The sequence below is a fragment of the Orycteropus afer genome, unplaced genomic scaffold (assembly GCF_000298275.1).
Source record: "Orycteropus afer afer isolate SDZICR_OR568_19922 unplaced genomic scaffold, OryAfe1.0 scaffold00101, whole genome shotgun sequence".
NCBI classification, from domain to species: domain Eukaryota; kingdom Metazoa; phylum Chordata; class Mammalia; order Tubulidentata; family Orycteropodidae; genus Orycteropus; species Orycteropus afer.
Window position 1 is genome coordinate 4,483,463 of NW_006921688.1, and position 11,652 is coordinate 4,495,114.

The following is an 11,652-nucleotide window of genomic DNA, read 5'->3' on the forward strand; positions in this document are numbered from 1 at the left end:
TATATGTGAACTGCTGTATGAAAAGTGAATTTACTCTGTAAATCTTCACCCAAATCCTAATAAAAAAAAAAAAATTGAAATTGTCAAAGACTTCACATTGCCTGGTTCTACAATTGACGCCAATGGAAGCAGCAGTCAGGACATCAGGTGATGTACAGCACTGGGCTAATTGGCTGCAAAGGACCTCTTTCAAGTGCTGAGGACCAAAGATGTCTCCTGAGGACTAAGATGCGCCTGACACAAGCCATGGTATTTTCAATCGCCTCATATGCATGTGGGAGCCAGACAGTGAATAAGGAAGACCGAAGAAGAGTTGATGCTTTTCAGCTGTGGTGTTAGCAAAGAATGCTGAAAGTACCGTGGACTGCTAAAAGAACTAACAGGTCTGTCCTGGAGGAAATGCAGCCAGAATGCTCCCTGGAGGTGAGAATGGCCAGACTTCCTCTCACATACTTTGGTCATGTTGTCAGAAGGGACCATTCCCTGGGGAAAGATGTCATGCTTGGTAAGGTGGAGGGTCAACAAAAGAGGGGAAGGCCCTCAACGAGGTAGATTGACACAGTGGTGGCGGCGAGGGGCTCAAGTGTAGCAAGAATCGTGGAGCTGGCTCAGGACCGGGCAGTGTTTCATTCTGCTGAGCATAGGGTCGCTATGAGTCAGAGATGACTCAGTGGCACTTAATAACAACAACAACAATGTGGGACATTGAAAAGAGCACTGAATCTGCAGCCTGGTGACTTACTATGACCTTGGGCAAAGTTACATATTCTCTCTGAACCTTTGAGCAGAAAGAGACATTCCCCCATAAGAAATAACACATTTTTGTTGTTGTTGTTGTGGGCCTTCATTGTTGTTGTTAGCTGCCGCTGAGTCGGCTCCGACTCATAGCGACCCTCTGTACAACAGAACAAAACACTACCAGGTCCTGAGCCAGCCTCACAATCCTTGCTACACCTGAGCCCATCATTGTAGCCACCGTGTCAATCCATCTTGTTGAGGCCCTTCCCCCTTTTCGCTGACCCTTCACTTTACCAAGTATGATATCCTTCTCCAGGGAATGGTCCCTTCTGACAATATGACCAAAGTAGGTGAGACGAAGTCTGGTTATTCTCACTTCCAAAGAACATTCTGGTTGCACTTCTTCCAGGACAGATTTGTTAGTTCTTCTGGCAGTTCATGGTACTTGCAGCATTCTTTGCCAACACCACAACTCAAAAGCATCAACTCTTCTTTGATTGTCCTTATTCATTGTCCAGCTTTCACATGCATAAGAGGCAACTGAAAACATCATGGCTTGGGCTAGGCGCACCTTAGTCTTCAAAGAGATATCTTTGCTCTTCAGCACTTTAAAGAGATCTTTTACAGTAGACTTGCCCAGTGCAATATATTGTCTGATTTCTTGACTGCCACTTCAAGTGGATGTTGATTGTGGAACCAAGTGTGTGCCTTCAAGTCAATTCCAATTCATAGTGACCTCATGGGATAAAGCAGAACCGCCCCAAATGGTTTTCTAGTCTGTGATCTTTATGCGAGCAGATCACCAAGCCTTTTCCCACAGAGCCACTCCCCGCAGTAGGTTCCAACTACTGACCTTTTGGTTAGCTGCCAAGCACTTAACCAATGCACCATCAGGGCTCCCTTTATATCTTTTAAGCATGCATAAAATAATCACCTTGCATTCCAGAATGTCAGAGGTAAAAAAGCCATGTTGTTGTTGCTGTTAGGTGTGGTCGAGTCTCTTGACTCATAACTCTCCCACGTACAACGGAATGAAACCCTGCCTGGTCCTGCACCAGCCTCACAATCCCTGTTATACCTGAGCCCATCATTACAGCCACTGTGCCAATCCACCTCATTCCTCAACCTTCCCCTTTTTCATTGACCCTCCATGAAGATTATTTAGTCCACACCCCAGAATTAATAGCAAAGTTCAAAAAAACAGAAAACAACAAATGCTGCCAAAGGTGCGGAGAGACTGGAAACCTGTTACACTAGGTGGGACTAAAATGGTACGACCATTGTGGAAAATGGTATAGTGCTTCCTTAAAAAAAACAAACCAAAAAAAACAAAAAAAAAAGTTGGAAATAGAAATAAAATGAACCAGCAATCTCAGTACTAAGCATATATCTTAGAGAAGTAAGAGCTGTGACATGAACAGATATATGCACACCCATGTTCATCGTTGCATTATTTACAATAGCAAAAAGATGGAAACAACCTAAGTGCCCATCAACAGATGAATGAATAACCAAACTATGGTATATTCACACAATGGAATATTGTTGTTGTTGTTGTTATTTACCATTGAGTTGGACCCGACTCATAGCAACCCCTCCTTGGGTTTCCAAAGCAGTGTCACTACGGAAGTAGATTGCCCATCTTCTGTATAATTAACAGATGGGAAAAAAAAAAAAAAAAAAAAAAGACACTACCGTCAAGTCAGATCCGACTCACAGCGACCCCTCCTCGGGTTTCCAAGGCAGTATCACTACAGAAGTAGACTGTCCCATCTTCCTTCTGAGGAGTGGCTGGTGGGTTTGAACCGCCAGCCTTCTGGTTGGCAGTCAAGTGCCTTAGGCACTACGCTACCAGAGCTCCAATGGAATATTACACAACATTAAAGAATAATGATGAATCTGCAAAACTCCTGGTAACATGGATGAATCTAGAAGACATTATGCTGAGTAAAATTAGTCAGTCACAAAAGGACAAATATTGTACAAAACCACTATTGTAAAAAGTCAAGAAAGGTTTACACACAGAAAAAAAATCATTCCTCAAATGTTACCAAGTGTGGGATGGGAAGGGAAGGTAAATCACTAATTAAAGGGTAGATACATACATATTAACTTGGGAGCTCTGGTAGCATGTGCCTAAGGCTAACCAGAAGGCTGACAGTTCAAACCCACCAGCCACTCCTCAGAAGGAAGATTGGGCAATCTACTTCCATAGAGATACCGCCTTGGAAACCGAAGGAGGGGTCCTTATGAGTTGAATCGATTCAACGGCAGTGAGTTTGGTTTACATATTAACTGGAGTGAAGGGAAAGGCGATATACACTACAAGGGAAGTCAGCACAAAATAATCAAGGCAGAGGATGATACTAGGAGGAGCACAAGTGTTAAAGGCCACAAAGGTAAATACTAGTTGTGGTGGTTAAGTTTGTGTGTCAACTTGGCTGGGCCTGGTTGAGTGGCTGGGCAGCTGGATGGAGTATTCCCCATAATGAGACTGGTAATCCACTCCATGGTGGAATCTACTGTGAGCAGCTGAGTAGCTGCCTTAGGGATGTGGTCTGCTTCCTGTATATAAAGAGAAGCCTTGGGGAACAGTCTCTAGCTTATGGCATGCTTGAATCCTGCATGTAGCCATGTCATTGTTCAGCAGCCTGCCATGCTCTGCCAACCTTGGGACTTTTGATGGACTTGAATTAATGACCAGCTGTGTGGTTTGGTAATATCAGGACTGTGCCTTATTACTTGTCAAGCTTGGGCTTGTCAGTCTCAGCAGCCAGCAGCTGAGTGAAGAAAAGCTTCCAGCTTCAGTGGGCTGGGAGCTGGAGGCAGACCTGAAGCCTAAGGTTGAGGGGCTTTAACCCAGCCCCTAGAGCCTAGCACTTTGAACTCAGACTTAAACCTCCAAAGTGTAAGATAATAAACCCTGTTTGTTCAAGCCATCCTATTTGTGGTATATTCTTGTCAGAGTGGCACTAGGTAACCAGAACACTATTACAGATACAAGCCTGCAATAACAGTAATAACAATAATCTATGAGTGGATACATAGACACTCAAGCTAACCAGGGGTGGGAAGCCAAATGGGACTACACCCTGGGATGTATACAAGTTTGACAGAGGATACATCAACATATGTATTTATATGTGCTGCAAATATATCCATGAATATAGTGGAGCCTACAGGGGGCAAAGTTATGAAAACTTCTTAGTCATAGCCAAACACCTTAAGGGAATTAGTCACTGGGCATGGGGGCTCAGGACCATGTCTCAGGGGACATCAAGGTCAACTGACATAACGTAGTCCACAAAGACAATATTCTACATCCTACTTTGGAGAGTAGCAACTTGGGTGTTAAAAGCTTGTGAGTGGCCATCTAAGGTGCAACTATTGGTCTATCCCCATCCGGAGCAAAGAAGAATGAAGAAAAGTGTGCAGGAAACAATTAGCCCAAAGGACTAACAAACCACACAGACCCCAGCCTCCATGACCCTGAGACAAGAAGAACTGGATGGTGCCTGGCTACCACTGCTGACCACTCTGAAAGGGATCATAATAGGAGGTCCCAAATAGAATGGGAGAAAAATGTGAGACAAAACTCAAAGTTTTAAAAAAGACCAGGATTACTGGTCTGATAGAGACTGGTGAAACCCCTAAGACTATGGTCCTTAGACCCCCTTCAAGCCAAGAACTGAACTCACCCCGTGGCTCAACTGTCATCCAAATGATAGGCAATCCTGTAAGGTGAACAGTAACACCAGGAAGGTGTGCACTCATTAGAACAATCAACCATATGAGATCAAAAGGGCAGCATTTGCCCGGGGATAGCGCTAAGGCTGCAGGAAGGGAGAGGACAGGAGGAGAAAGATAAACACCAAGAGGAAGTGGGAAGAGTGCAGTACATTGTGGGGATTGCAAAGAATGTCACAGAACAAAATGTACATGAATTATTGAATGGAAAACCAATTTGCTCTGTGAATTTTCACCCAAATCACAAATAAATAAATAAATAAAATACAATTATTTAGTCCAATCCCTTAATTGTACAAATAAGGCTCAAAAAAGGCCACGTGACTCGCTGAGGTCGCACAGCTTGTGGGCTGGAAAGCTCACACTTGTGGCTGCATTTTTGCATTTGCGTTCAGACTCATCAAAATTACATAACATCTCAAGAATCCAGTTCCTCAGTCACACTGGGAACATTTCAAGTGCCCCACAGCCACAAGTGGTCAGGCCATTGTCAGCTGGGAAAACAGCAAGGGGCCATCAGCCAAGAAACTCGGGTGGCCTTGAGAAGCTGGAAAAGCGAGAAAACAGGTTTTTCCCTAAAGTTTCTAGAAAGGAACACAGCCTGCTGGTGCCTTGATTTTAGTCTGAGTTGGATGCTAGTACGAACTCCAGACTTGTAAGAATTAAATCATGTTGTTGTAAGCCACCAAGTTTGCATTAATTTGTTACAGCAGCAATAGGTTTTGGTCTGTGAGGATGTAGCAAGGATGAGAGAAAAAAAGAAAAACTGTCCCTGAAAAGCCTGGCCATTGTTCTCTGTGAGCAAAGGCACAGGCTGCCCCAGGCTCCCGAGGACAGAGCCAGAATCGGCCGCAGGCATCCTAGAGTATGCTACTGCCAATAAAAGATGCATTTATCATCTGCTCTGGGAAGAAAGGACACAAGGTCCCATTTGGACTTTTAAGCCCCTCTCCACTCCTCCCCAGTACCAGACAGCATGACAAGCAGTATCACCTTCAAACATAAAGAACAAAACTGTACGGTGGTTCCACAGAAGGATAAACATAGAACTACAAGTGTTGTTGTTGTTGTTGTTATGTGCCATCGAGTCAGAACTGACTCATAGTGACCCCTCCTTGGGTGTCCGAGGCAGCATCACTACGGAAGTAGATTGCCCAACTTTCCTTCCGAGGAGGGGCTGGTGGGTTTGAACTGCCAGCCTTTTGGTTAGCAGTCAAGTGCCTTAGGCACTGTGCTACCAGAACTACCATACCACCCAGCAATTCCACTCCTAGGTAGACACCCAAAACAATTGAAAGCAGTGAGTCACAGATACTTATATACCAGTGTTCATAGCAGTACAATTCACAACAGCCAAATGGTGGAAACCACCCAAATGTCCGCCAACAGATGAGTGAATAAACAAACATGGTCTGTGCTACAGGGGAATATTACTCAGTCATAAAAAGGAATAAAATTCTGATAAATGCTACCACATGAATGAATTTCAAAAAGGTTATGCTAAGTGAAATAAGCTAGATACAAAAGGGCAAATATTAAATTATTCCACTTCTATGAAATATCTAGAATGGCCAAATTCATAGAGACAGAAAGTAGATTAGTGGTTGGTTACTGGGGGCTGGGAGAAAAGGAGCTCTGGTGGCACAGTGAGTAAAGCACATGACTGCTAACCAGGTCAGCGGTTCAAAACCCACCAACTGTCATCCAAATGACAAATCCCTGGGAGGAAGATGAGGCAATCTACTTCTGTAAAGATGTACAGCCTTGGAAACCCAACGAGGGTCACTAGGAGTCAGAATCGACTCCATGGAAGTGGGTTTGGAGGCTGGGAGGAGGGGAAGTAGGCACTAACTGTTAATTGGTTCATAGTTTCTCTTTGGGGTGATGAAAACTTCTGGAAGTAGAGTGGTCAGTGTTGTCCCCTCCCAACATTGCAAAGCAAGTGATGTCACTGAATTGTACACTTAAAAATGGTTAAACAGCCAATTTTATGTTATCAGTATTTCACCATAGTAAAAATCTGAAAGAGAAACCAATAAGAAACAGCAAGTTTGCAGCACTGCAAATCCTCGGTGCGGGAGAGTTTTCAGAAGGTTAAGAGGTTTCCAAGGTTAAGAGGATTTTCAGTTTAACAGACAATGAGACACACTGTTGGGTTTCAATCACCCATTCTCTCTAAAGGGTGAGCCCCACCTTTGCAGCCTTCTCTCTGTGGAGCATCTGGGGGCACCCTACTGTCATTTGTTCACTGGAACTCTCACTGGAGGGCACAGTAAGATGTTACTGCAGAAGAGGGGAGGGACAGAGCCAGACCTAAGGCTCCAACTCTCTTGTAGAACTTGTCTTGGAAAGGAACAAATTAAGTCTTGCTACCATGTGGTCTTTGTGTAATTTCTTCCTTTTTCCCAACCATTGTGACTCAGGAGGTGGCAGAGGTGATGTTTGTATGTATGTAAACATAAGTGTGTGTAGCTTGAGTGTCACTGCAATGCTGAAAGCTATGCCACCATTGTTTCAACTACTAGTAGGGTCCCCCATGATGGACAGATTACAGCAGAGCTTCTAGTCCAAGACAGATTAGGAAGAAGGGCCTAACAATCTACTTCTGACAATTAGCCAATGAAAACCCCATGGCTCACAAGAGAACACTGTTATGATACAGTGCTGGCAGGGGGCCCCTCCATCAGAAGGCACTCAGAATACAGTAACCACAACAATGGACACCAACTGTGATGGTTGTGTTTGTGTGTCAGTTTGGCTAGGTCTGGTTGAGTGGCTGGGCAGCTGGATGGAGTATTCCCCATGATGAGACTGGCAATCAACTCCATGGTGGAATCTACTATGAGCAGCTGAGTAGCTGCCTTTGGGATGTGGACTGCTTCCTGTATATAAGGAGAAGCTTTGAGAATGGTCTCTAGCCTATGGCACGCTTGGACCCTTCACGTAGCCATGTCATTGCTCAGCAGCCTGCTATGCTCTGCCGACCTTGGGACTTACAATGGACTTAAGTTAATGGCCTGTCGTGTGGTTTGGTAACATCGGGACTGTGCCTTTTTACTTGTCAACCTTGGGGCTTGTCAGCCTCAGCAGCCAGCAGCTGTTTGAGTGAAGAAAAGCCTCTAGCTCCAGTGGGCCGGGAGCAGGAGGCAGAGCTGGACCCCAAGGTTGAGGGGCTTTCACCCAGCCCCTAGAGCCTGGCACTTTGAACTTGGACTTAAAGCCTCCAAATTGTAAGAATAAACTCCTGTTTGTTAAGACCATCTCATTTGTGGTATATTCTTGTCAGAGCGGCACTTGGGAACCAGAACACCAACGTTCATGAAGATGGCCCAGGCAGTGTTTCCTTCTGTTGTGAATGGAGCTGCCATGAGTCAGAGGAGACCCAGCAGCAGCCAACAACATACATATATGTACACACACAGACAAACATACAGAGACACACTTAATTCTGGTTAATTGAAGTATTTTATAGGCGGGAAGTGTGTGAAAGCATTGGTGTTTGGACACATTCTTCATAATAAATCTCCTAGATAATTTCCATTTGTAAGCACACACAGATAGCGAAGGGATTATACCAATTACAGTAGAGGGGGAGACTTAATGGACTTGCTCAGGATATACTGTGGTCATGTGTAAGTAGAGGAGGTGGTTTAACTTTGAATTCCAAGTAGCAGAGACTTCCATCAAAAGAAAACCCTCCACCTTATCTCTATCCTACAATTCCTAAATAACTCTCGTCTCTAGAGAGAATGCTGAAGAGAGCACTCACATTAGTGAGAAAGGATCGCCATACTTAGGATTTGCAGAGCATTTTGGAAACAAGCAAAGCCTTCAATAGTTCTCACATGGGCTTAGAGCAAATACTAGAACCAAATAATAAGAACCTGATGGAAAGAAATTACTATCCCAGGAAGCAATTAGTCCAAAGGACTACGGCTCACATGAACCACAGCCTCCTCTAACTGGAGACCAGAAGAACTAGATGGTACCCGGCTACCACTACCAACCACTCTGACCAAGACCACAACAAAAAATTCCGGTTAGAAAATTAAAAAAAAAAAAAAAAAAAGTAGAACAAAATTAAAAAAAAAAAAACTTACCTACCTGAAAGAGAATAGAGGAATCCCTGAGACTATTGGCCTGAAACAACCTTTTAACTTGAAACTGAAGACACTCCCAGAGGCCACCTGTGGTAGTTAAGTTTGTGTGTCAACATGGCTGGGCAGCTGAATGTAGTTATTCTCCATGGTAGGACTGGTAATTAACTCCATGGTGAAATCTATCGGAGCAGCTGAGTTCCTGCTTTGGGTATGTGGTCTGCTTATATAAGAAGCAGCTTTGGGAACAGTCTCTATTTATGGGACGCTCGGACCCTACATGTAGCTGTGTCGTTGTTCAGCAGCCTGCCATACTCTGCCGACCTTGGGACTTTCAGTGGACTTGAATTAATGACCTGTCATGTGGTTTGGTAATATCGGGACTGTGTCTTTTATTTGTCAACCTTGGGGCTTCTCAGCCTCAGCAGCCAGTAGCTGTTTGAGTGAAGAAAAGCCTCTAGCTCCAGTGGGCCGGGAGCAGGAGGCAGAGCTGAAGCCTAAGGTTGAGGGGCTTTCACCCAGCCCCTAGAGCCTGGCACTTTGAACTTGGACTTAAAGCCTCCAAACTGTGAGAATAAACTGTGTGTTAAGGCCTTCCCATCTGTGGTATATTCTTGTCAGAGCAGCACTAGGTAACCAGAACACCACCTTTAGGCCAAATAATAGACAGAATTATAAAACAATACCCGTGAAGAATGTGTTCCTTAGAACAATCAAGAATAGGAGACCAAGGAGTAGTCCAACACTGGCCTGAGGGTTCCACTTCCTCCCCCTAAGAGCCTCTGATGAACTCTTTTTACTATTCAGACATTGGGCTGTTTTGATTTGGAATCACAGAATTCCTATAGTCTTAGAAAGATCTTCAATTTAAGCAACATCATCTTGCATCCAAAGCCTCTTTCTATTGGTGCCCAGAGAGAAGTGTCTTGCCCAAATCACCCAGGAGCCAGGCTGCCTCTCACAAGCGCTCTCAGACTTTCTCTCCTGCTGGATTCTTACAGCCCCTTTAAATCCACCCAAACCCACTCCTTGGAGTGAATTCAACTCCCATTGAACCTACAGGACAGAGTGGTACTGCCCCAAGGGTTTCCAAGGCTGTGTAATCTTTAGTGAAGCTGACTGCCACATCTTTCTCCCATGGAGTGGCTGATGGGTTCCAACCGCTGACCTGCTGGTTAGAGCTGAGGGCTTAACCACTGTGCCACCAGGGGCGACAAACACATCTCTCAAATTTAAGTAGGGGAACTGCAACCCCCTAGAACACCCCCAGCAGAGGGCTCCCAACGCAGGAAAGGAACATTTCCCATTTGATTCTCTTAACTGTCACAGAAGAGGAAACTGGAGATGTTCTAGCTTTCCCATATCCCACCATAAGCTCCTCCCACTTCCCTGATGCCTTCCCAGGTGAGGGCCACTACTCAGGGATTAGTGAAATAACAGCCACCTGCTCTGTCCTACACATTTTGTGCACCCCTGATCTTTACAACTTCCTTCCAGAGAGGTATTATCACGACTTTACACATGGAGAGGCTAAGTGACTGCTTAAGGCCACATTGTTTGTAAGAGGTGGAAAGCCCAATCCACTGGCCCCAGAGCTCTTTTGGACCAAACCGCAGAGAAGAGGGGCCGCACTGGAGCTCCTGAGAACGGACCGCCCACCCTGCTCCCTATGGACGGACGAGAGAACGCTACCTCATGGCCACATTGCTGCCGTCAATCACTATGGGTCTCAAGGCACTGGCCAGGCCTCCACACTCCTCTTCAGGGTCTGTCCCCGGCCGGCACTGGACCGAGTCCCGTGGGCCACAAGACCCCCGAGGGATGAGCAGGGGTGCAGCGGCGCCCCCTGCCGGTCGCTCCTGGGCCACGGGGCGGCTGCCAGTCTGGATGAGCTCCTGGAGCACGTCGTTGACCAGGGCATCCTCACCCAGCTTGCCCAGCACCCTGACCACGTCCTCCTGGCCGTAGCCCAGCTTCTGGAAGAACTCCATCTTGCTCGAGGGCTCCATGCTGTATCCCGCCGTTCCCGGGGATCTCTCCCAACGACTTCCTGTGCTCCGAGCCCCACAGGCATGAGCTAGAGAGAGAAGTCAGAGATGAGGTGTTTTCTGCAAACTAAGGAGCTCTGGTGGCATAGTGGGCAAGCCATCTGGCTGTTAACCAGAGGTCGGCAGTTCAAAACGCGCCAGTTGCTCCGCGGGAGGAAGATGAAGCAATCTATTCCCAGAAATACAGCCTTGGAAAGCCACAGGAGGTCGCTATGAGTCGGAATCAACTGGATGGCAGGGGGTTTAGTTTGGGTTCGGGTTTAGTGATATGCTCACTCTTCCCTTATCTTTCAGGAAATCACAATGAAGCCGTCCTCTTGGGGACTTTCAGTTACTCCCTGTGGTTGGGAGCCGCAGATGCAATCACACAGCTTTTACTAGTGCAGTGGCCGCGACTCACCCCAACTCCAGGGCAATCACCAGAACCCCAGAGCTCAGCTCTGTCACCAATTCAGTCCCCCTAGCAGTTCACTCAGACCAGGCTGGACGTCTAGACAAAAGGGCCTCAACCAGGGCTGGTCCTTCCCATCAGTGCATGAGGACAGGTTGTGGGGGCTGTAGCCTGATACCCACCAAAACCCACTGCCATCAAGTCAAATTCCACTCATAGCAACCACATAGGACAGAGTGGAACTGCCCCATAGGCTTTCTAAGGCTGTACATCTTTGCAGAATCAGACTGCCTCATCTTTCTCCCACAAAGCAGCTGGTGGGTTCCAACCATCTACCTTTTGGTTAGCAGCTGAGTGCTTTACCACTGCGCCCCCAAAGCTGCTTTGTAACCTGATAGATGTTGGGGAAAAAGATGATTAAGTCAATTGGAAACTTCTGGAAAGACTGAGTCCCTCTTTCTTTTTACTCAAAAAGACCTCCACCTTTTCAAAGCATTTTAAAATACAGAGATAATAAACAATCCAGAAGTATAAGGAATAAACAAAATATATTGTTGTTGTTGTTATGTGCCGTCGAGTCAGCCCTGACTCATAGCGACCCCTCCTTGGGTTTCCGAGGCAGTATCACTAC

General features: G+C 45.9%; 1 protein-coding gene across 1 annotated transcript in view; it reads right to left on the reverse strand.

Annotated features, from left to right (window-relative positions):
* The window catches only part of ZC3H12D (zinc finger CCCH-type containing 12D), a 54,207-nt gene extending 43,552 nt beyond the window's left edge, over positions 1 to 10,655 (reverse strand). The window contains exon 1 of the mRNA XM_042781298.1: positions 10,275 to 10,655. Within this exon, the coding sequence (XP_042637232.1) occupies positions 10,275 to 10,591 (317 nt within the window). The 5' untranslated portion in view covers positions 10,592 to 10,655. The remainder of the gene's footprint in view (positions 1 to 10,274) is intronic.
* Between the last annotated feature and the right edge of the window lie 997 nt (positions 10,656 to 11,652).